We start from the raw sequence: 25,103 nt of genomic DNA, 5'->3' as shown, positions 1-25,103 counted from the left end.
TAACGAGTAAGTTAACCAATAAGCTGAATTTACAGAGAGATCTACTGAGGTCCGCCGCCCCACAGTTTTCTTGGCGAGGAGCCATCGTTCCCATAAATCACAGCGAGGAGCCGCTGGCGGGTATTAGTTAAATAAGAGGCAAGAAGCCGCCAATGTTACAAGTAGCAATTGTATTAGTTATATAAGAGGCAAGGAGCCGACAATATTATAATCCGCAGTGTATTAATTATATTATAATCACCAATTATATTAGTGAGTACGGAGGCCAGGAGCCACGAAAGTTAATTTTGAATTTAACCGCCGGCCGCCGCAGCAACCGTGCGTTGTTGATCGGTTGCTCAACACCGCATTCGAGAGCGCAACTCCAATTCAGCGGCGAAGAGCCAAAGCTCCAAGGCGAAGTTATGAAAGCTCGCTGCGAAGTTGAGCGGCCGAGGCAAGCGCATGGCTTGCCTGCGATCGCGCGGACTTGGGAACGAACGCTAAGGGTAGACGTGCATTGTGAGACTAGGAAGGTTATAGAGTGTACAGCGGAACGCTAGGGCTCCAGAAAACAGTGCGGCAGGGTTTAGTTCGTGAGGTACTATAAAGTAGCAATAAGCGAGGAGTGAATAAAGTGCATATGCTATGATTATCGAGAAGAAACCGGACAATTCTTTGCTTTCTGGTAACCTGGCTTACCTTAACATCGGAATTAACCGGTGTTCGACCTAACCTCGATCAGGAGCATGTGGTACGAGGCCACGGCCCGATAGAGAGTTTGGGTAGTGGAGTTGGTGCGAGGCCACGCCCGGTAGTGTAGTTGGCGCGAGGCTCCGGCCCCATAGAGTAGTGGTACAAGGCCACGGCCCGATAGAGTAGTGGTACGAGGCCACGGCCCGATAGTGTAGTTGGCGCGAGGCTCCGGCCCCATAGGGTAGTGGTACGAGACCACGGCCCGATAAAGAGTTTGGGTTGTGTAGTTGGTACGAGGCCACGGTCCGGTAGTGTAGGCATGCAGAAATAGAGCTAGGCTTGGTCTGGTTTGAATACTCGCCCCCTCCCACTTAAGCCCCTCCCTCCCCCTCCCTTCCTCAGTCGCCTCTAATCGCGACCCAACCAAAGCGAGTCTTTTGCAGTATCGGCAGTCCAGCAGCTAGTTTGATCTGGCCAACGCAGAGCAGATCGAAAAACAGACTGGGTCCGATCAACATGTCGATTTGCGGAGATTTGAAGAATTCAGGATCAGCTAGTTATATGTTTGACGGAATGTTCCACGATGCAGGGTCAAGAGTGAAGCCAGGCTGACTATCGGTGATGGATGGTGCAATCAATGACGGGATGCATGTGGAGCATTCAGACACTCGAGATTGGACATTACAGCTTACCAAAAAACCATCTGACGAAAACGCTGCATCACCAATGCCAGAGACGACTGCTGTGGACTTGAACTTGCGCAGCTGGAGCTGATGAGCAAGACGAGAGGTGATGATGTGCAATTGCAACCCAGAGTCGAGCATCGCACTGCAGGACACCAAGGAGCGATTTTTTACATTGATGATGGCAGTGGCAAGTAGGACGACATCGTGCTGAAGATACTGGTCGATGGGGAGACGACGCAGTCGCCGGCAGGATGTTTTGAGATAAGTATAAGTTTCGGCTTCTTGAACATTGTGTGAGCTAGAAGTAATGCTGTGACTGCTTGTGTTGCCAAGATGCAACAGGCTATGATGTTTGCCTCCATAGACTCTGCAAGTGCTGGAACCACAGACTCTCAGCTGATGTCCCCTTTGCAGGCAATTAAGGCACACCGCAAGCCGTTTCACTTCATTAAGGCGCAGCGAGGGTGATAATTTTGCGAATTGCAGACATTTATCAATGGAGTGGCCTGCGGCTTCACAAAATACATATGCATATGTTCCATTCTTGGTCACCACAAACATTCTTCTACTACTGTTTTTCTGGCCCACCTGGGAGCCAGGCATGTACATTGCCGTCGCGTGATCCGCATTTTCCAGCCTTTGACAACGCTTCTCAATGAAAGCTATAAGCCGCTCACATGATGGTATGAAGTTATTAAAACGCGTATCAAGCAGTTCTCAGGCGGCAGCATAATTAGCTTTTGACATTTCCAACGAGCGAATTGTATCCAGCGTTGTTCCTTTGAGGCATGACCGTAGTCGCTGAAGTTTTTCAATGTTGGTCAAATACGGATCCTTATCAATGACCGTGGTGAATATATTCGAGACGTCAGATTATTCTGTGTAGCCTCCACTAAACTGCAGCAATTTAAGTTGAGCCAATAGAGCGCGGATCATCGGCTGCGGCGGAATTGAAAGTGGAGCAATGTAGAGTCTGCTGAATCTTGCTTCGATTTCCGCGCTCGCGTTGAAGGGACACTCGTAGCCGCCTCTTCAACGCTGACCTGACTCACATCCAACAAACTATCATAGATTGTTACAAATTTCGCCTGCAAGTCAGATGCCATACATATGTAACCTTGCAGCTCGTAGTCATCAACATCGCGAAGTCGTACGGACAATCTATTGACTCGATCAACAAATTCTTAATCTTTACTTTATGAACTGCAGCCTGTGTTCAAACTGCCACTTGATTAGCAGATGTCGCCTTATTTTCATTTGCACTTGCACCTTCATAAAACATTGTTAATGTAGCGCACAACAAAGTTCACACAGCTGAACTACAAAAGCAAATTTGCGCGCACAATTGTTTGTTCGAGCGAGATAGCGTACAGCCGGTTAAAGCGCGCAACGATAAACGGCGATTTTGCGTCTATGTACGACAAACTGTATGCATATGCACAAGCATGTGGTTAAGTACAGTTATTGGAGAAACTTGGTTAAATTGAACATTGCTAATGTAGCGCACAACAAAGTTCACACAGCCGAACTACAAAACAAAATTTGCGCGCACAATTGTTTGTTTGAGCGAGATAGCGTATAGCCGGTTAAAGCGCGCAATGATTAACGGCGATTTTGCGTCTATGTACGACAAACTGTATACATATGCACAAGCATGTGGTTAAGTACAGTTATTAGAGAAACTTGGTTAAATTGACTTTATGTTGAGGCTCACAGCACTTAACGCACAACCTTTTGTAATATGCGCAATGCAATTATAAAATGAAATCATAAAACAAATGCTTACAGAAGGCAAACGAAAGAGTAATAAAGAAAGAAGAAAAAAATCCCGTCGGGGTCACCAAAATGTGTAGTTACAAGCCTTTTTGCAACTTATTAATTACCACTGCTTTGCTGGAGGTAACGGGCCGATGACGAGAGTAGGCAGCAACTTACAAATAGCAATAGAAGGCGAGCGACAGAGAACAACGCGCAGCGGTCGTTAATTCTGATTGCTCTCTCTTCGCTCATTGGTAACCTTGCAGTTTTGAGTCAATGAGCAGACTGCGCAACGCGAAAAGAAACGCAGACACTTGAAAGCTCAGATAGAAACCTATCAGAAAGTTCGTGGTTCTTGCGCACCGCCCAGTAAGCCTGGATCGACAATTGCAAATGGACAGCCTACCGTGGGCCAATACTTTCAAGCAAACAAATGCCGTAAATGTTTTAAATGTGGTGCCGACGTACATGTAATAAATGACTGTCCCAAAAATACTTTTTCTTGTTTTAAATGTGTGTTAAATCACTAGATTTATAATGGGAATTATGCGAGAATGAATCCAAACTAATGATGCGGTCGTTTATATGGACGACGTCATAATTCCGAACAGCAATGTTGAAGAGAGACTGGTGAAGCTCAAAATAGTGTTGCAAGTTGCAGGAAAGAATGGTCTACGCATAAATTGGTCGAAGTGTCAACTGTTGCAAGAGAAAGTTAGCTTCTTAGGGTATATAGCGGAAAAGGGCACTACAACCCTGGGATAAAAAGGATATTCAGCGATTTTTGGAACTGACATGCTATTTTCGTAGGTTCGTAGGGGTACGCAGTAATTGCAAAACCGTTGTTCGACATTTTGCGAAAGGATGCAAGTTTGTTTTTGGTAGAGTATGCTTGTTAAAGTTTAAAATCATAAACTATTGTAATGCGTTTACCATGACGATGAGGAAAAAAGATGTGCCTTTGCGTGTAGCCAGATGGACAATGTACTTGCAAGACTTCGACTATGAAATTGAGCATCGCTCTGGTTCCAAAATGCATCACGTTGATGCCCTTAGCCGTGTTTCCTGCTATGTGTTGACCGGTAGCTTGGTACATCGTTTGAGAGAAGCACAGTTGGGGGATAAATGGACAAAGATAGTACGCCAAATTGTTGAGGAAAAGTATGAAGATTTCTACATTGAAAACAAAATCTTGTATAAAAACCCGAATTGGGAGTTAATTGTTGTGCCGTGTCAAATGGAAACTGAAATCATTCGTATTGCACACAAGCAGGGTCATTTTTCCGCTAAAAAAACTCAGGATCTCGTTAAGAGAAAAACTATTTTATACCAAAACTAAAGGAGAAAGTAGCCCGAACCGTAGATTGTTGCATAGAATGCATTATTATAAATGCTAAAACTGGGAAAAGGGAAAGATTTCTGACCCTGAAAGATCACGTAGGGCCAATGGAGCTAACCAGCAAACATTATAACCACATTCTAGTGGTGGTAGATGGGTTCTCCAAATTTGTGTGGTTGTACCCCACCCGCAGCAAGGCAATCTGTCCTGTTTGGAAATCCAGAGCGAATAGTTTCTGATAGAGGTACTGCATTTACGTCAGATTTTTTAAAGACTATTTCAAGAAACAAAGCTTAGCGCATCTGCTTATAGCTACCGGAATACCGCGAGGAAATGGTCAGGTGGAGCGAATGCATAAAATAGTCCTGCCAATGCTTTCAAAGTTATGATAGTCCTGGCAGTTGGCATAAACATTTGGGAAGAGTTCATCAAGTGATGAACCGGACTGCACCAAGGAGCACAAAAGTATCTCGTTTCAGTATTCTAACAGGTCTGGAAATGCGTATACCAGACGATCTAGAGTTAAATAAATTAGTGAAAGAAAGTTTGATCGACGAGTTGGAAGACGAACGAAGGGTAATGCGCGAGCAGGCGCGGGAAAATATTCGAAAGTTGCAAGATGAAAACAGAAGGCAATTTGATCTAAAAAGAAAAAAGCATATTCAGTAAAAAATAAACGATTTAGTAGCTATCAAGCGCACTCAGTATGGTACGGGATTAAATTAAAGCGGAAATTTCTGGGGCCATATAAGGTGGTGGACGTTAAGAATCATGGTAGATATAAAGTTAAAAAACTAGGCAGTGGAGAAGGACCGTGTAAGACGACAACAGTTTCAGAGTATATGAAGATGAGGGATTCCTTCGATTTTTAAGATAACTTGACCAGACTCGGCATTCATTATACTTACCCTTGAAGAAGGGATAATAATTTTGTCGTTAAATATAACACGCATAGAAGGAGATACCTCCGACTCCATAAAGTATATATAGTCTTGATTAGCATTAACAGCCGAGTCGATAATAACGAATAACTCAGTTTTAAAGCTGTCCTTAATAAACTTTTCAGAAGTCATTTTTTCTGTCGAACGCAGCACATATGTCAACCAGCTGGATCGGACCACTACATCATATAGATGCCATAGGAACGATCGGTCGAAAACTTAGTTATAAAAAAACATTTTGTTTTTCAAGATATCTTGACCATACTCAGCGTTCAGTAGCTTGACTATACTGCTCATATATGTTCAAAATCCTATTAAGATTGGACAACTATATCATATAGCTGCCATAGGAACGATCGGTCGAAAACTAAGTTGTATAAAAACGTTTTTTTTTTTCAAGATAACATGACCATACTCAGGGTTCAGTAGTTTGACTATACTGCTCATATATGTTCAAAATCCTGTTAAGACCGGACCAGTGTATCATACAGCTGCCATAGGAACCCTCGGTCGAAAATTAATTTGTATGAAAATCATTTTGTTTTTCAAGAAATCTGGATCAAGCTCGGCATTCATTACTTTTGCTTATTTCATTATATATATACAAAATCCTATTAGGATGGGACCACTATATTATGTAGCTGCCATAGGACCGATCGGTCAAAAATTAAGTTCTATGAAAAACCTTTTTGATTTTTAAGATATCTTGATCAAACTCGGCATTTATTAGTTTTACTATATTCCTCAAATATATGCAAAATTCTATTAAGATCAAACCACTATATCATATAGCTGCCATAGGAACGAACGGTGAAAAATAAAGTTGCATTTAAAAACATTTTGTTTTTCAAGATATCTTGACCAAAGTCGGCATTTATTAATTTTACTATACTCCTCAAATATATGCAAAATTCTATTAAGATCGGACCACTATATCAAATAGCTGCAATAGGAACCATCGGTCGAAAATTAAGTTGTATGTGATGTAGTATGGCGTCCGCACAGCTTCCAGATGAACTTTACGAATCTTTTTTTCAGAGTACATTACAATGTATTAGTGTAAGTGAGGTGAATTTCATGTTCGTTCAGTTTTTCGCTGACGAGGTTTGTTGGAGTTCGATGCCGGAGATTTAGCATCACCTCTCGCTGGAAGATAGAGGTCCTGGAACTTATAATGGCCGAACAAGCGTTGTCTTTACCGACGCGGGTGACGGATAGCTCGGAGGAACGATTCCGTTGCCGGTCGGCTCTTGGATCGGCCTTGTTGTTGGCGTGGAGACATCGTGCTGTTACGTGAAAAAGGTTGAAAAATAACATAATAGACATTACTGATGCGGCTTTATACGGATGGTCCGCAGACCTATGGATCTAGAATTCTAGTCTTTACTGGAGATTATACTGGATGGAGAATGGAGACTAGATTCTATCGGGAACAGGATCAGCTTAGAGATAGGTCTCTTGGATATACCTCGGGTTGTTAACACGTCGACCACTCGGACTCTTTGGTCGTCGCCAGGATAGATCGTTTGGATTCGACCTAGACGCCAGTCATTAACTGGAAGATTATCTTCTTTAGTAATGACTTCTACAAAATCGCGCGAGAGGACTTTGGCCGCTCCGACAAAGGTTTTGCCGTTGTCGGAATGCATTTGACTTGGGCACCCTCGTCGTGCCACGAATCTCGCAAATGCCGCTAGGAATTTTTTCTGTAGTCAGGTCAGATGTAGCTTCTAGATGGATGGCTTTGGTGCTGAAGCCCACAGAGACGCACACGTAGTCCTTTGAATTTAAGACAGGCTCGACCTGTGTAATTTTTCACATCAAAGGGGCCTGCAAAATCGACTCCTGTGTGAGTGAACGGATGAGAGAATGTGACTCTCTCCACACGCAAGTCGCCCATGAGGTGCGTATGCAATTTCTTTTTTCGAACGACGCAATTTTGCAGGAATGGATTGTGGATTTGAGCAACACCTTCAGCTTTGGAATCCAGTACTGTGATCGTATTAAACGCATTATGAGCTGGTTGCCTCCATGCAAGGATATAAGATGGGTGAGAGCGGTCAAGAGACGCGAATATGCACATGTGTATGGCAGCATGATTGGATGCCGCTCATCGTAGCCGAGTGCTTCGGCCGCTCTTACACATGCTCGAATAATTCCCTTACCATCTAGAAAGGGGTTGAAATTAAGTAGTTTGCTGGAAGTGAGCTGTATCTTCGTGCTCAAGCAAGTGTACTCTGACGAGTATGCTTGTCTCTGGGTCAGGAGAATAAGTCTTTCTTGTGCATAAGAAAACTCGTTGCTGTCAATTTCAATAGTTGACGGGAGCGACAATCGTTTTCAACGCTTAAAGAAGCGATAGATGTATGCTACCACTCGCAGGGCTCGATCGAACTTGCAGAAGCGCTCGAGGAAAGAAAATGAGGGAGCAGTGTTTGCGAGGTTTACTTTAATCGTACGTTGCTCTATTGTCGTATCTGGGAGGGGATCTGAAGGAATGGCCCATTGGTTCTAAGGTAGGCATAAGCATTCTGGCCTGTGCCACCACAGCTCGTTGTTGACTAACACTTGTGGTGGGGCACCTCTGCTCGCTAGGTCCGCTGGATTGTACTCGGATCGTACATGGGACCATTTATTGGAGTCGGTGGCCTGAGTATTTTTTGTGACTCTGTTTGCTACAAAGGTAGTCCAGGCGCATGGTGGCTTATGAAGCCAAGCTGGCACAATTGTGGAATCTGTCCAATAGAACCAGTCGCCGCCAGCGGAAGGTAGCTGGGGACTGAGTGGAGCGGATAACTTGGACAGAAGTGCTGCTCCGCACAGCTCTAGTCGTGGCAAGGATACCGTCTTGACCGGAGCGACCCTCGTTTTCGCTGTTAGGAGATGTACTAAGATGCGATCTTGCATCTCAGTGCGCACGTAAATGGCGGAATGCAACCCATCTAGGGATGCGAATCGCACTGAAGCCCGGATACTCTTGAAGAAATAAATTCCACTTACTGAGAAGACTCTCAGGTAGCGGATCGTCCTAGCCCAGTTCTTAGAGCCAGATCTCCTGCATGAATATTTTTGCCTGAATTATGACTGGACCAACCTGCTGGATCGAACAGTTTGGCAATCTGTGAAAGGACTTTACGTTTGAAGACGGACTGTTTGATTGTTAGCTTGGATGGAGCGAAAAAGAACTCATCGGTGTCAGCTTTCCATCTGATCCCGAGAGTCTTTGCCGAACAGGCTTCTTCGATCTCTAAGAAGTAGGCGCGAAGCAAGTGGTCCGTTTGAATCGGGTTTAGCAAGTCCTTTTCATTGGATGTTCATTTTCGCAAGGGCCCGGCAGATTCAAGGGCTTTACGGAGCTCTGCAATTGCTTGATCTGCCGTTGATTTGGTATGGGCTCCCGCTAGTACATCGTCGACATACATATTGTTTGCGATAATGTGACTTGCTAAGGGATAAAGCGAACGAACGTCATCAGATAACTGATGTAGTATCCGGATTGCCAAAAATTGGGCACAGTTAACTCCAAACGTGACTGTGCTGAGTTCGAAGTCACGAAGTTCGTTGTCCCTTGTTCGGAAGTGAATTATCTGATAGGGCGTGTGTTTGGGATGCATAAGTATCTGCCGATACATTTTCGTGATATCGGCAATGAAGACATATCGGAAAAAGCGCCATCTTATAATTTGAATGGTTAAGTCGGATTGCAGAACGGGCCCTGCATGTAGCACATCGTTCAGACCTTTACCATTCGATGAAAGGTGGGACGCGTTAAATACTACGTGGAGCTTGGTCGTGGTGCTGTCGGGCTTGTGAACAGCATGGTGTGGTAGATAAAAGTTATCCGAACCATTGCTTGGAGGGACTTGTCGCATGTCCAGATATTCCTGGATCACCGCATCGTACTGCTCCTTAAGGGGGTATTTTTTGGCAGACGATTCTCATTTCGTAGAAATTGAGCTAGTGCGATAAACCTTGAATGGTATTACTGGTATCTGCCGTTTTTATCCCTTTTAGTGGTTTTTTGGAAATTGCGCTCACAAAACATGTCGGATTCCTTTTCCAGGTTTACTGGAATATTCTCCACTTCCCAAAATTTTGTGAGCAATTTATAAAAGCTCGCATTTGGATTCAGCGGGACTTGAGTCGAAAAGGATGCGACCGATTTGGCACTGGTCTTAGAAACGGGGCCTGTAAGGATCCAGCCGAAAATCGTTTCTTGACCAAGGAGAGTGCCACATATGTTTGGATAGGAGCCACCTAACAATATGGATGGGAGGATATCGGCGCCGAGAAGCACATCTATCTGTGAGCTCCTATAAAAAGAGGAATCGGCCAAGTGTTAATTTGGAAGTTCTTCCAAAGTGGTTTGGGGGATGGTGTAGGAGGGCCAATTGCCTGCTAGCTTTGGAAGAACATAAGCCGAGGTTTCAATATGAACCCTGGGCTTTATCGGAGATCCAATTCAGCTTGATTCAAACCGGAGACCTGTGCGTCAACGGGTTGATAAAGAAGTTTAACTATTTGAACAATTAATCAGACCCAGAGTCGATTAATGCCCGAGCTGTATACTTTGTGCCCAAATGACACACTTGGATAACAGCCGCGCCGAGGAGAACACCATGTGAGTTTGCGGAAAAGTAGTTTTGAACGGAAGCTTGGGTTGAAGTAAAAGTGGACTCTATAGACGAAGGAGGGTTCAAAACTATTGGTGTTGTGGCAGCTGAGGGCACCTTGGGTCTGTCACGGCGGAGCAGCGTGTTGTGTCGTCCCTTGCACGTGAAACAACTATGTGGTGAAACAACTGGTGCTGTCTGGTGAAGCAGTTTAAGCACAACTTTTGTTGCTTAATGACGAAAACTCTCTCGGGTACGGACATTTGTAGAAAACGAGGGCGTAGACGCACGGGATGGTTTTCCTTCTGACACAACTTGCAGTGTTGTGACTTTTGTTTGATTGTTCCCATAACGACAGCGTAAGCTTAGGCAATTTAGAGGAGCACAAGAAAATAAGCAGACAATCCCAATTTTCAGTGCTCACCCTGGACAAGTCGAGACCCGTTAAACATTCCTGGATTGTGCCCTGAAGCTCTTTAAGGGCGGCTCAAAACTCTTGTGTTGCTGAGGGGAGATTGAAAAGAATTTTTAATTGATAATAGTCGATTATTCTCAAATCTCTCCGTCAGGCTCGCCCACGCTGACTGAAAGCCGTCACTCGTGAGCGGGGACTTGGAGACAATTGCCCTAGCTTCACCACTGGTTTTGCAATTTAGATGGAACAATTTTTCCACCGGCGTCAATCTTGGATTGTTAATATAAATCGTTGTAAACAAGTCTCGGAAAGTAGTCCAGCGTAGGCAATCCCCACTGAAAACTTCAGTGTCGCATGGCGGGCGACTGCAACCCCTGGACATGGAGAAGTTGGAGGGGGTTTGCTCAGCTTGTCTATTTAAAGCCGTGGCTCTTTCTATTTTTTCACTTAGTTGAACCGCACATCGCTCGTAAACGGAGTACGAGTAATCATATTTAGCTTGCATAGCCACCAGGTCACTGCTGCTGCAAACGCCTTGGTTGAGAGCTTTGGAACATAACTCGTACTCGCGTTCTACCTTTTCCCTTAAAGTCTTAATCTGATCTCGTCGGACTTGGTGAGTGAACAGTGACACGTCACTGTCCGCTGCGTCATTGATCTTCACTTCAAACTGGCCTAGTCGGTCAGTTATAGAAACGAAGTTGTTCAGTGCCATTTCGCTTGACTTCTGCATTTTTTGCGTAGTCAAACGGGCAATTTTTGGGGTAATATTTCTTGTTGGAATCCAACTCACAGTCTTGCGGACGGTTGTGCTGGTACTCTTGACCTTGAGTTTCCAGAAAACTGCTCAAGGTGAGGTTAAAGGTCGGTTTGACTCCTTTACAGACGGTGCTGTGAGTAGCTTGTGGCTGCTTTGATCACCACCAATTGGCATACTAGGCTCTTCACAGAGCCAAAAATTGTAATAACCAGGTGAAATGTGATCAAATACAAATAATTTGAATCAGCCGAGCGAAAACGGAATAAGAAATGGCACAGGAACGATGGAATCGAGATTTCAGAATTAAATGGAATTACCGAAATGGTGTTTACTTTTTTGTTATTTTCTTATTTTAATTATTTTACTAGCAATTTACTAAATTGATGCTTATTTAGCTTTCTTTACTTGAGAAACAATCTAATTATTTCTTTATTGAAACACCAGAGAAAAGGATTAATTCTCTTTTGACAAGGCGGCCGTGTAGTGGCAACGGATCGCGCAAAAAAAATTGATGCTTATTACTTATTACTTGTTGAGCTCAAGATGTACGTTTATTCTAAACGCAGCTCAATGAAAGGTTTTTTGTCATAGAATTACTTGTATAAATTGTTATTTTTAAGAAAAATCGCACGGATATTCGATTTATAAATTTTTATAAGAATAAGAAAAAGTAATGCATATGTTTGTATTTTATTAAGTAAACGCAGCTCAATGGCTAAGTGGAAACATACAAAAATATAAAACTTTCTCAGAATCTGTTTATCGAAAACACATCTTGATACTTTACAACCCTGATGTTTGATTACCTTTTGCACTTGCCAATTAATTGGTAAAAATAAATATATAAATTGATCTTGAAGCTGCTGTGGAGGAAAAATAGCAAACGATAGACATATAATATGACGTGTGTGTGTGTGAATACATGCAGGTGAATTTGCACAGTGTGGTCTTAATTAACTAAATACCACTCAGAATTGTGTGTCTTATTTTTATATTTGGGTATGTGGTTATTGGTGAAGGTTAGAATGGAGAAGCGCATACACTTCTTGTTCAACGGTGCGAAGCCTATGTGTGCAGATATGTCTTGATGTACGCAAGTACAACGGTTAAATTTTTGGGTATGCACTCGTACATATACAGTATGGCAAGAAATTGTTTTCATATTGTTACGCAAGTACACCGGTTAAATTTTTGGTTGGATCGGTCGAAAATTAAGTTGTTGTATGAAAAAATATTTTGTTTTTCAAGATATATTGACCAAACGCGGCATAAATAAGTTTTACTATGCTCCTCATATATATGCACAATCCTATTATGATCGCACCACTTTATCATATAACTGCCATAGGAAATTAAGTTGTTGTATGAAAAAAATTTTTTTTTTCAATATATATTGACCACACGAGGCATAAATAAGTTATACTATGCTCCTCATATATATGCAAAATCCTATTAAGATTGGACTACAATATCATATACCTGCCATAGGAACGATCGGTAGAAAATTAAGTTGTATAAAAAAATATTTTGTTTTTCAAGATATTTTGACCAAACACGGCATGAATAAGTTTTACTATGCTCCTCATATATATGCAAAATCCTATCAAGATATCTTGACCAAACACGACATACATAAGTTTTACTAATTTCCTCATATATATGCAAAATCCTATTAAGATCGGACAACTATATCATATACCTGCCATAGGAACCATCGGTGGAAAATTAAGTTGTATGAAAATTCATTTTGTTGATCAAGATATCTTGATCAAACTCGGCATTTATTAGTTTCACCAATCTCCTCAAAAATATGCGAAATGCTATTAAGATCGGACCACTATATCATATAGCTGCCATAGAAACGATCGGTCAACAATTAAGTTGTATGAAAAATCATTTTGTTTTTCAAGATAACTCAATCAAACTCAGCATTTATTAGTCCGGACCACTTTATCATATAACTGCCAAAGGAACCATCGCTCGAAAATTGAGTTGTATGCAAAAACATTTTGTTTTTCAAGATAACTTCACCAAACTCAGCATTCATTAGTTTTACTATTGTCCTCATATATATGCAAAATCCTATTAAAATCGGACCACTATATCATACAGCAGCCATCGGTCGAACATTAAGTTGTATGAAAAAATATTTTGTCTTCAGGATATGTTGACCAAACGCTGCATAAATAAGTTTTACTATGCTCCTCATATATATGCAAAATCTATTAAGATCGGACTACTATATACCTGCCATAGGATCTATCGGTAGCAAATTAAGTTGTTGTATGAAAAAGTATTTTGTTTTTCAAGATATTTTGACCAAACACGGCGTAAATGAGTTTTACTATTCTCCTCATATATATGCACCATCCTATTAAGATCGGACCACTATATCATATAGCTGCCATAGGAACGATCGGTCGAAAATTAAGTTGTATGAAAAAATATTTTGTTTTTTAAGACATCTTGACCAAACGCGGCATAAATAAGTTTTACTATTCTCCTCATATATTTGTACAATCCTATTAAAAATGGACCACTACATCATATAGCTGCCATAGGAACGGTCGGTCGAAAATTAATATGCATTCAAATACATTGTGTTTTTCAATATATCTTGACCAAAATAGGCATTCATTTGTTTTACTATTCTACTCATATATATGAAAAATCCTATTAAGATCGGACCACTATATCATATAGCTGCCATAGGAACGATCAGTCGAAAATTAAGTTGTTGTATGAAAAAATATTTTGTTTTCAGGATATGTTGACCAAACGCTGCATAAATAAGTTTTACTATGCTCCTCATATATATGCAAAATCAATTAAGATCGGACTACTATATACCTGCCATAGGATCTATCGGTAGCAAATTAAGTTGTTGTATGAAAAAGTATTTTGTTTTTCAAGATATCTTGACCAAACACGGCGTAAATGAGTTTTACTATTCTCCTCATATATATGCACCATCCTATTAAGATCGGATCACTACATCATATAGCTGCCATAGGAACGGACGGTCGAAAATTAAGATGCATGCAGGTACATTGTGTTTTTCAATATAACTTGACCAAAATAGGCATTCATTAGTTTTACTATTCCCTCAAATATATGCAAAATCTGATTAAGATCGGACCACTATATCATATAGCTGCCATAGGAACGATCGGTCGAAAATTAAGTTGTATGAAAAAATATTTTGTTTTTTAAGACATCTTGACCAAACGCGGCGTAAATGAGTTTTACTATTCTCCTCATATATATGCTCCATCCTATTAAGATCGGAACACTACATCATATAGCTGCCATAGGAACGGACGGTCAAAAATTAAGATGCATGCAAGTACATTGTGTTTTTCAATATATCTTGACCAAAATAGGCATTCATTAGTTTTACTATTCCCTCAAATATATGCAAAATCTGATTAAGATCGGACCACTATATCATATAGCTGCCATAGGAACGATCAGTCGAAAATTAAGTTGTTGTATGAAAAAATATTTTGTTTTCAGGATATGTTGACCAAACGCTGCATAAATAAGTTTTACTATGCTCCTCATATATATGCAAAATCAATTAAGATCGGACTACTATATACCTGCCATAGGATCTATCGGTAGCAAATTAAGTTGTTGTATGAAAAAGTATTTTGTTTTTCAAGATATCTTGACCAAACACGGCGTAAATGAGTTTTACTATTCTCCTCATATATATGCACCATCCTATTAAGATCGGATCACTACATCATATAGCTGCCATAGGAACGGACGGTCGAAAATTAAGATGCATGCAGGTACATTGGGTTTTTCAATATAACTTGACCAAAATAGGCATTCATTAGTTTTACTATTCCCTCAAATATATGCAAAATCTGATTAAGATCGGACCACTATATCATATAGCTGCCATAGGAACGATCGGTCGAAAATTAAGTTGTATGAAAAAATATTTTGTTTTTTAAGACATCTTGACCAAACGCGCCATAAATAAGTTTTACTATTCTCCTCATATATATGCACAATCCTATTAAAAATGGACCACTACATCATATAGCTGCCATAGGAACGGTCGGTCGAAAATTAAGATGCATTCAAATACATTGTGTTTGTCAATATATCTTGACCAAAATAGGCATTTATTTGTTTTACTATTCTACTCATATATATGAAAAATCCTATTAAGATCGGACCACTGTATCATATAGCTGCCATAGGAAGGACCAGTCGTAAATTATGTTGTTGTATGAAAAAATATTTTGTTTTTCAATATATATTGACCACACGAGGCATAAATAAGTTATACAATGCCCCTCATATATATTCAAAATCCTATTAAGATTGGACTACAATATCATATACCTGCCATAGGAACGATCGGTAGAAAATTAAGTTGTTGTATAAAAAAATATTTAGTTTTTCAAGATATCTTGACCAAACACGGCATAAATAAGTTTTACTATGAGCATATATAGCCAAAGTCCCATTGAGATCGGACCACTTTATCATATAGCTGCCATAGGAACAGTCGGTCGAAAAGTAAGTTGTAAGAAAAGTAAATAAGTTTTACTATTCTCCTCATAAATATGCACAATCCTATTAAAATTGGACCACTACATCATATAGCTGCCATAGGAAAATGTCAAGATATGTTGACCAAACGCTGCATATATAAGTTTTACTATGCTCCTCATATATATGCAAAATCAATTAAGATTGGACTACTATATACCTGCCATTGGATCTATCGGTAGCAAATTAAGTTATTGTATGAAAAACTATTTTGTTTTTCAAGATATATTGACCAAACACGGCGTAAATGAGTTTTACTATTCTCCTCATATATATGCTCCATCCTATTAAGATCGGAACACTACATCATATAGCTGCCATAGGAACGGACGGTCGAAAATTAAGATGCATGCAAGTACATTGTGTTTTTCAATATATCTTGACCAAAATAGGCATTCATTAGTTTTACTATTCCCTCAAATATATGCAAAATCTGATTAAGATCGGACCACTATATCATATAGCTGCCATAGGAACCATCGATCAAAAATTAAGTTATATGAAAAAACATTTTGTTTTCCAAGATAACTTGACCAAACTCAGCATTTTCTACTCATATATATGCTAAATCCTACTAAGATCGGACCACTACATCATATAGCTACCATAGAAACGGACGGTAGAAAATCAAGATGTTGTATGAAAATACATTGTGAATTTAAAGATATCTTGACCAAACGAGGCATTCATTAGTTTTACTATTCTCCTCATATATATGCAAAATCCTTTTCAGATCGGACCACTATATCATATAGCTGCCATAGGAACGATCAGTTGAAAATTAAGTTGTTGTATAAAAAAATATTTTGTTTTTCAAGATATCTTGGCCAAACACAGCATAAATAAGTTTTACTATTCTTCTGATATATATGCAAAATCCTATTTAGATTGGATTACTACTGCTTGCCATAGGCACGATCGGTAGAAAATTTAGTTGTATAAAAAATAATTTTATTTATTAGTTTTGCTATACTCATCATATATATGCCAAATCCTATTAAGATCGGACCACTACATCATATAGCTGCCATAAGAACCATGGGTCGAAAATTAAATTATATAAAAAAACATTTTGTTTTTTAAGATAGCTTGACCAAACTCAACATTTATTAGTCCGCACCACTATATCATATATCTGCCATAGGAACCAGCGGTCGAAAATTAAGTTGTATGCAAAAACATTTTGTTTTTCAAGATAACTTGACCAAACTCAACAATTATTAGTGTTACTATTCTCCTCATATATATGCAAAATCCTATTAAGATCGGACCACTACATCATATAGCTGCCATAGAAACGGACGGTCGAAAATTAACATGTTGTATGAAAATACATTGTGTTTTTCAAGATACCTTGACCAAACTAGGCATTCATTAGTTTTACTATTCTCATATATATGCAAAATCCTTTTAAGATCGGACCACTACATCATATAGCTGCCATAAGAACCATCGGTCGAAAATTAAATTATATAAAAAAACATTTTGTTTTTTAAGATAACTTGACCAAACTCAACATTTATTCGTCCGCACCACCATATCATATATCTGCCATAGGAACCAGCGGTCGAAATTTAAGTTGTATGCAAAAACATTTTGTTTTTCAAGATAACTTGACCAAGCTCAACAATTATTAGTGTTACTATTCTCCTCATATATATGCAAAATCCTATTAAGATCAGACCACTGTATCATATAGCTGCCATAGGAACGATCGGTCAAAAGTTAAGTTGTTGTATGAAAAAATATTCTGTTTTTCAAGATATATTGACCAAACGCGGCATAAATAAGTTTTACTATGCTTCCATATATATGCAAAATCCTAGTAAGATCCGACCACTAAATCATATAGCTGCCATATAGACGATCAGTCGATAATTGGGTTGTTGTATGCAAAAACACTTTGTTTTTCAAGATATCTTGACCAACCTCGGCATTTATTAGTTCTACTATACGCATATATAGCCAAAGTCCTATTGACATCGGACCACTTTATCATATAGCTGCCATAGGAACGATCGGTCGAAAAGTAAGAAAAATATTTTGTTTTTCAAGATAACTTGACCAAACGCGGCATTTATTAGTTTTACTATTCTCCTCATATATATATGCAAAGTCCTTATAAGATCGGACCTCTATATCAAATAGCTGCCGTAGGAACGGACGGTCGAAAATTAAGATGTTGTATGAACAAAATTTTGTTTTAAAAATATCTTGACCAACCTCGGCATTCATGAGTTTTACTATACTCCTCATATATTCGCAAAATCCTATTAAGATCGGACTACTATATCATATAGCTGCCAAAGGAACGAACGATCGAAAATTAAATTGTTGTTGGAAAAAACCATGTTTTTCAAGCTGTCATAGAAACGATCGGTAGAAAATTTAGTTGTATGAAAAATATTGTTTATCAAGATAACTTAACCAAACGCGTCATTTATTCGTTTTACTATTCTCCTCATATATACGCAAAGTCCGATTAAGATCGGACCACTCATCATATAGCTGTCATAGGAACGGACGGTCGAAAATTAAGACGTTGTATGAAAATACATTGTGATTTTCAAAATATCTTGACCAAACGAGGCATAAATAATTTTAGCTATGCATGCTCCTCATATATATGCAAAATGCAATTAAGATTGGACTACTATATCATATATGTGACATAAGAACGATCGTTAGAAAATTAAGTTGTTGTATAAACAAATATTTTGTTTTTCAGAATATCTTGACCAAACGCGGCATAAATAAGTTTTACTATTCTCCTCATATATATGCACAATATTATTAAAATTGGACCACTACATCATATAGCTGCCATAGGAAAATTTCAAGATATGTTGACCAAACGCTGCATATATAAGTTGTACTATGCTCTTCATATATATGCAAAATCAATTAAGATTGGACTACTATATACCTGCCATAGGATCTATCGGTAGCAAATAAAGTTATTGTATGAAAAAATATTTTGTTTTTCAAGATATCTTGACCAAACACGGCGTAAATGAGTTTTACTATTCTCCTCATTTATATGCTCCATCCTATTAAGATCGGACCACTACATCATATAGCTGCCATAGGAACGACCGGTTGAAAATTAAGATGCATGCAAGTACATTGTGTTTTTCAATATATCTTGACCAAAATAGGCATTCATTAGTTTTACTTTTCCCTCAAATATATGCAAAATCTGATTAAGATCGGACCACTATATCATATAGCTGCCATAGGAACGATCAGTCGAAAATTAAGTTGTTGTATGAAAAAATATTTTGTTTTTCAAGATATATTGACCAAACGCGGAATAAATAAGTTTTACCATCGGTCGAAAACTAAGTAATATAAAAAAACATTTTGTTCTTCAAGATTACTTGACCAAACTCAGCATTTATTAGTCCGCACCACAGTATCATATATCTGCCATAGGAACCACCGGTCGAAAATTAAGTTGTATGCAAAAACATTTTGTTTTTCAAGATAACTTGACCAAACTCAACAATTCTTAGTGTTACTATTCTCCTCATATATATGCAAAATCCTATTAAGATCGGACCACTACATCATTTAGCTGCCATAAAAACGGACGGTCGAAAATTAAGAAGTTGTACGAAAATTCATTTTGTTTTTCAAGATATGTTGACCAAACTCGGCATGGTTTAGTTTTACTATTCTCCTCATATATATGCAAAATCCTTATAAAATTGGACCACTACATCATATTGCTGACATAGAATCGATCGGTCGAAAAGTAAGTTGTATGAAAAAATATTTAATTTTTCAAGATAACTTGACCAATCGCGGCATTTATTAGTTTTACTATACTCCTCATATATAATTAAAATCATTTTAAGATCGGACCAGTATATCATATAGTAAAAAACATTGTTTTTCAAGGTATCTTGATCAAACAGCATTCATTAGTTATACTACACTCATATTTAGGCAAAATCCTATTAACATCGGACCACTTAATCAAATAGCTGCCATGGGAACGATCGGTCGAAAATTAAGTTGTATGAAAAATCATTCTGTTTTTCAAGATAACTTTACCAAACGCGGCATGAATTAGTTTAACTATATACTCCACTAAATCATATAGCTGCCATAGGAACGAAGAGTCGATAATTAAGTTGTTGTATGCAAAAACAATGTGTTTTTCAAGATACATTGACCAACCTCGGCATTTATTAGATTTACTATACGCATATATAGCCAAAGTCCTATTGAGATCGGACCACTTTATCATATAGCTGCCATATGAACGAATGATCGGTCGAAAAGTAAGTTGTATGAAAAAATATTTGGTTTTTAAGATAACTTGACTAAACGCGGCATTTATTAGTTTTACTATTCTCCTCATATATATGCAAAGTCCTTATAAGATCGGACCTCTATATCATATAGCTGCCATAGAAACGATCTGTGAAAATTAAGTTGCAGTATGAAAAAACAATTTGTTTTTTAAGATATCTTGACCAACCTCGGCATTTTTTGTTTTACTATACTCCTCATATATATGCGAAGTTCTATTAAGACCAGACCACTATATCATATAGCTGTCATAGGAACGATCGGACGAAAATTAAGTTGTTCTATGATAAAACAATTTGTTTATCAATATATCCTGACAAAACTTGTCATTTATTAGTTTTACTAGACTCCTAATAAATATGCAAATCCTATTAAGATCGGACCACTATATCTTATTGCTGCCATGGGAAACATCGGTATAGTTTGTTTTTCAGGATAACTTAACCAAGCTCAGCATTTATTATTTTTACTATACTCCTTGTATAGTTACAAGCCTTTTTGCAACGTATTTAATTACCGCACAGGGTACTTATTATAATTTACGAAATGTTATAATATTGCTCGGCATTCAACTCGACATAGTTGTGCCTTGCTTGCGATCAAATGCTAAACAGCAAACATAGCTTTCGTACGGCTCTGCGTATGACTCCATTCTGAAGCACTGCAACACTAGATTCCCCATCAGATCCCTAAATCAGCTCTAAACTCTAGCTAATGGCCACTTCAGCGGCGGTAGGTTCTCATTCTTTACACGGACGACATCGTTGATGGCGAATCCCGGCTGAGGAGTACGCCATTTGGAGCGCTGTTGAAGAAGCGTTAAATACTCTTCGCGCCTACGGGCCCAAAATACTTGTTGGAGGTATGTGACGCGCTGAAAATATCTAAGCCGATTGAAATTAAGCTTCCTTAGATCAGGCTCGACGATGTACGACGAAGATGGCGCTGTACCCAGGAAGTGTCCGGGTGTCAAGACGTCAAGATCATCGGGATGCTCTGAAAGTGGAAGTAGTGGATGAGAATTAATAATTGCCGTGATGTGGCAGACGAGCATGCGCTGCGAATCGAAATCCAAAATGGAAGGGTCGACAGAGTGATAAAAATGGTGCTTCGCAGTGCTCACAGCGGATTCTCATAGCCCGCCAAAGTGTGGAGAGCGAGGAGGAATGAACGACCATTCAATTGAGTCGGATAGGCAAAACTCGTGGACAGCTTTGACATGCTCCTCACACAGGAACAGGCGGCTAAGATCTGCCAGCTCATTCTTAGCGCGTATGAAGTTTGTCGCATTGTCAGACCAGATTCTTGAAGGACGGTTGCGAGTCAGGATGAATCGTTTTAGGGCGTTTAGAAACGGTATTGTAGACAAATCCTTTAAGTGTACTGCGTTTGTAGCGAAGCATATGAGCAGGCTAATGTACCATTTCACGCGAGGCCTGTTGCGGACTTCGCTCTTGTAGAAGAATAGTCCACAGTAATCAACGCCAGTGACCATAAAGGGATAAGATGTTTCGAGACGATCAGCTGGTAGATCTGCCATGTGCTCTGCTAATCGTCGCTTGGCACGAGAACAGATTGTGCATTTGGCAACAATACTTGACTGTTTTACGACCGCCAATGGGTCACTATTGGAGCCGAATCGAAGCCAATACGGCGAGAGGTCCAGCTTGCAAATTCCGTTTATGAAAGTAGATTATTATTGATCGGGTCACAGGATGCTGGCGAGGCAATATAATTGGATGTCGCGCTGAGAAGTCCAACGACGAATTTTTCAGCCGTCTACCGATGCGGAGTAAGCCGAAGTCGTCAAAGAATGGCGCGAGAGAGGCCATAGTAGCTGCGGTGGACCTAGAGGTAGCCCCTGCAATCGACTTGTCTTCGAATGTCCGTCGTCAATAGCCTCGGATCCAGACTTTAACAAAGATACCTTAACACCTGATTCGACCTTCACACCAGACTTATCAAAACCGTGTCAGACAAAACTTAAACCTTACCACGTCCGTTTACACGAATATTTCGACCGTAGAGCATTTATTTTGCTTCAGAGCCCAAAGTTGAATTTAAGCCTCGTTCGTCAGAGAGACTAAGACGCTCGCTAAATAAGCATCGTATTTCAGCAATTGATTATCGATCAAACGATGTGCGGCCGTTCACGAATTTCGAAATATTCAATCAGCCTTACTTAGCCTTTTTAGATAGTGGGGCTACGAAAAGCGTGATTGGAGGGAGCTTACCGAATAAAATTCTCGATACGAAAATTGACTTTAACAAAATAAATGATGATGAGATGTGAGAACCGCAGACGGACAAAAAGAACATGTTGTAGGTTCCATTTAAATTCCTATCGTTTATAACTCCATTGCAAATAAGTTCGAATTCTTAATTGTTCCGTCTATCAAGGAAAACGTTCTCTGTGGAATAGATTACTGGAGAGCATTTGGTATTTCAGTACATCATTCGAATTCATTGAATTCAGTGGATTTCGAAAAAGTGGAGTTGAATCAGTTGTCGTTAACGCTAACCCAAAAGAAACGCTTACAATCAGTAATCACTTCTTTTCCTTCGTTTGAAAGTGATGGCTTAGGAAAGACTACTCCAGTAGAACATATCATCGATACTGGGTATGCCAAACCCATAAAACAGAGGTTTTATCCGTTATCACCAGCATGGGAAAAATTGTAGTGCGAAGAAGTAGATAGGATGATCAAGCTTGGAGTCATTGAAGAAGCTCCATATTCCGCATGTTCATCTCCCGCGATATTGATTGTTAAGCCTGGAAAAGTCCGATTTTATTTAGACTGCCGCAAGGTAAATGAAGTAACCAGTAAGGATGCTTATCCTATACCAAATTTAGATGGCTTGATAAGTAGACTTCCTCCTGTACATGGTGTGTCGAAAATCAATTTAAAAGATGCCTTTTGGCAAATCTGCTTGGATGAATCATCGCGGGCAAAAGGAGCATTCACTATCCCGAACAGGCCGCTATATCAATTTAAGCGGATGCTATTCGGGTTGTGCAATGCACCGCAGACCATGAGCCGATTGATGGATCAAGTAATTCCTTACGACATGAAAGGTCATGTTATGGTTTATATGGATGATTTACTTGTATTAACGCAAAGTTTTGATGAACATTTAATTCATTTGGCTGAGATCGTAACACGATTGCGTAGGGCAGGTTTGACCATTAATATCCGTAAAAGTAATTTTTGTCTAACAAAAGTCGAATATCTTGGTTACATCGTAGGTGAAGGCACCTTTCAGCCTAATCCGGCTAAAGTTCAAGCAGTTGCAGATTTTCCAGTGCCGTCAACAGAAAGACAGCTGTGGCGATTCCTAGGAATGACCGGTTGGTATCAACGGTTTATCTCTCAGTATTCGTCAATTATTTTTCACCTCACAGAATTGTTAAGGAGCACGTCATTTGCTTGGAATGATAATGCTCAAATTTCGTTTGAAGAAATCAAAAGAAAATTATGCTCAGCACCGTTCTTAATAAACGCAAACTATAAGAAGCCATTTATATTCCAATGCGACGCTTCAATGTATGAAGATTTTAAAGTCGTGATTGATCATGCAAGTTTACGTTGGCTAATGAACCAAAAAGACTAGACTAGACTAGCTAGATGGTCATTCAAATTGGAAGGATATAATTTTTTATCGAACATCGCAAGGGTAGTGAGAATGTGGTCGCAAACACGCTTTCCCGTGCCCTTGAGCCAGCAGACAAAGTAGCTGCGGTGAACCTAGAGGTATACCCCGAAATCGACTTGTCTTCGGCGGCATTTCGATCCAACGAATACTGCCGGCTAAAAGATAATATTATTCTTTGAAACTTGCCAGATTTTCGAGTTGTAGATGATTATAAATATTTCCGAAATGAATCCTCAGCTAGTAGTTTAGATGAGAACATGTAGGGTTGGAAATTATTTGTACCATCTGAATTACGCTTAAATGTTATGAAAGCAGCACATGATCAACCAACATTCGCGCATTGGTGGATGGCCAAATGTTTGGAATGTATTCGCAGAACATGGTGGTTGACGTACGCGAGTACATACCCCACTGCGAGTTCTGTCAAACGTCGAAAGTTCCTAATCGATGCCTCAAGCCAACCATGGGAAACCAAGTGGTCAGCGAAAGGCCTTTCCAAAGGCTATATGTCGACTTTGTTGGTCCGTACCCACCATCAAAAAATACGAAACATTGATATATTCGTCATTCTGGATTACTACTCAAGGTTTACATTTCTCAAGCTCATAAAAAGGATCAATGCAAAACTATTGGTAGATATACTGCAAGAAGATATTTTTGCCTGTTTTGGAGTACCCGAGATAATAGTGAGTGACAATGGCACTCAATTTAAAAGCCTTAAATTCTCCTCACTCTTGTCGAACTACGGCATACAGCATATGTGTACCGATACTCGCCACAGGCAAACGCGGTGGAAATTGTTAATCGTTCGATTAATGCTGCTTTGCGCACATATATTCGGTCCAACTATGGGATGTATACATTAGTAGTTTAAATAGTACGTTACGAAACACCATACAACAGTCTATTGGGGCTTCTCCATATTACAAGTTCTCCATGATTACAAGTTTCAACGCAAAACTTGCACCAGTTGGAACTAAGGCACGTATCAAACGAAAAATTGGTAATTGTATATATTCGTTAGTAGACCTCAAGAGAAAAGAACTTGGTCATTACCATGCTAAAGACATTTGGGAATGTAAGTAACCACCCCTTTTTCAGCTTTTATCTCAGTATTAGTTAATCCTTTTGATTAAACCTGCGTTGTGATGGTATGATAAGTTTTATTTCTGTAAACATAAACATACATTGCCATTGGCATGATCAGCTGATCGCAATCAACTTCAATGGGCAGCACTGCACCATAACATTTATGTAATTACATATGATCAGCGGAGGTTAATAACATAACCAGAGCGACCATGACTATGTTAATGTCGCCATTTCGAATGAAAATATCGTGTCTTGGGTGAATGCTTAATTGCCTCTTT

General features: G+C 39.4%; 1 protein-coding gene and 2 pseudogenes across 1 annotated transcript; all 3 read right to left on the bottom strand.

Moving 5' to 3' along the window:
- Nucleotides 1–1,073: 1,073 nt before the first annotated feature.
- On the bottom strand, nt 1,074–9,372 carry LOC138911641 (uncharacterized; annotated as a pseudogene).
- Nucleotides 9,373–10,101: 729 nt separating this feature from the next.
- On the bottom strand, nt 10,102–11,142 carry LOC138911640 (uncharacterized; annotated as a pseudogene).
- A 9,637-nt stretch (nt 11,143–20,779) lies between these two features.
- LOC138911639 (uncharacterized) lies at nt 20,780–21,619 on the bottom strand. Its single transcript, XM_070211023.1, has 2 exons — nt 21,299–21,619; nt 20,780–21,136 (listed from the first exon to the last, which is right to left on the bottom strand). Exons 1-2 carry the CDS (start codon nt 21,617–21,619, stop codon nt 20,780–20,782), a joined length of 678 nt encoding a protein of 225 aa, XP_070067124.1.
- Between the last annotated feature and the right edge of the window lie 3,484 nt (nt 21,620–25,103).

Source organism: Drosophila virilis, unplaced genomic scaffold (genome assembly GCF_030788295.1).
Source record: "Drosophila virilis strain 15010-1051.87 unplaced genomic scaffold, Dvir_AGI_RSII-ME tig00001776, whole genome shotgun sequence".
In the NCBI taxonomy this organism is placed as follows: domain Eukaryota; kingdom Metazoa; phylum Arthropoda; class Insecta; order Diptera; family Drosophilidae; genus Drosophila; species Drosophila virilis.
The sequence above is the reverse complement of the archived record's forward strand: the minus strand, read 5'-3'. Positions and strand labels throughout refer to the sequence as shown.

What these genes read in the sequence shown, in the direction of transcription:
- LOC138911639 (XM_070211023.1), bottom strand. Translation starts at nt 21,619, where the DNA reads ATGGCAGATCTACCAGCTGATCGTCTCGAAACATCTTATCCCTTTATG. An exon ending in TGTTCCTGTGTGAGGAGCAT is followed by an intron (nt 21,137 to 21,298) that starts GTCAAAGCTGTC and finishes TTCGATTCGCAG; the next exon opens with CGCATGCTCGTCTGCCACAT.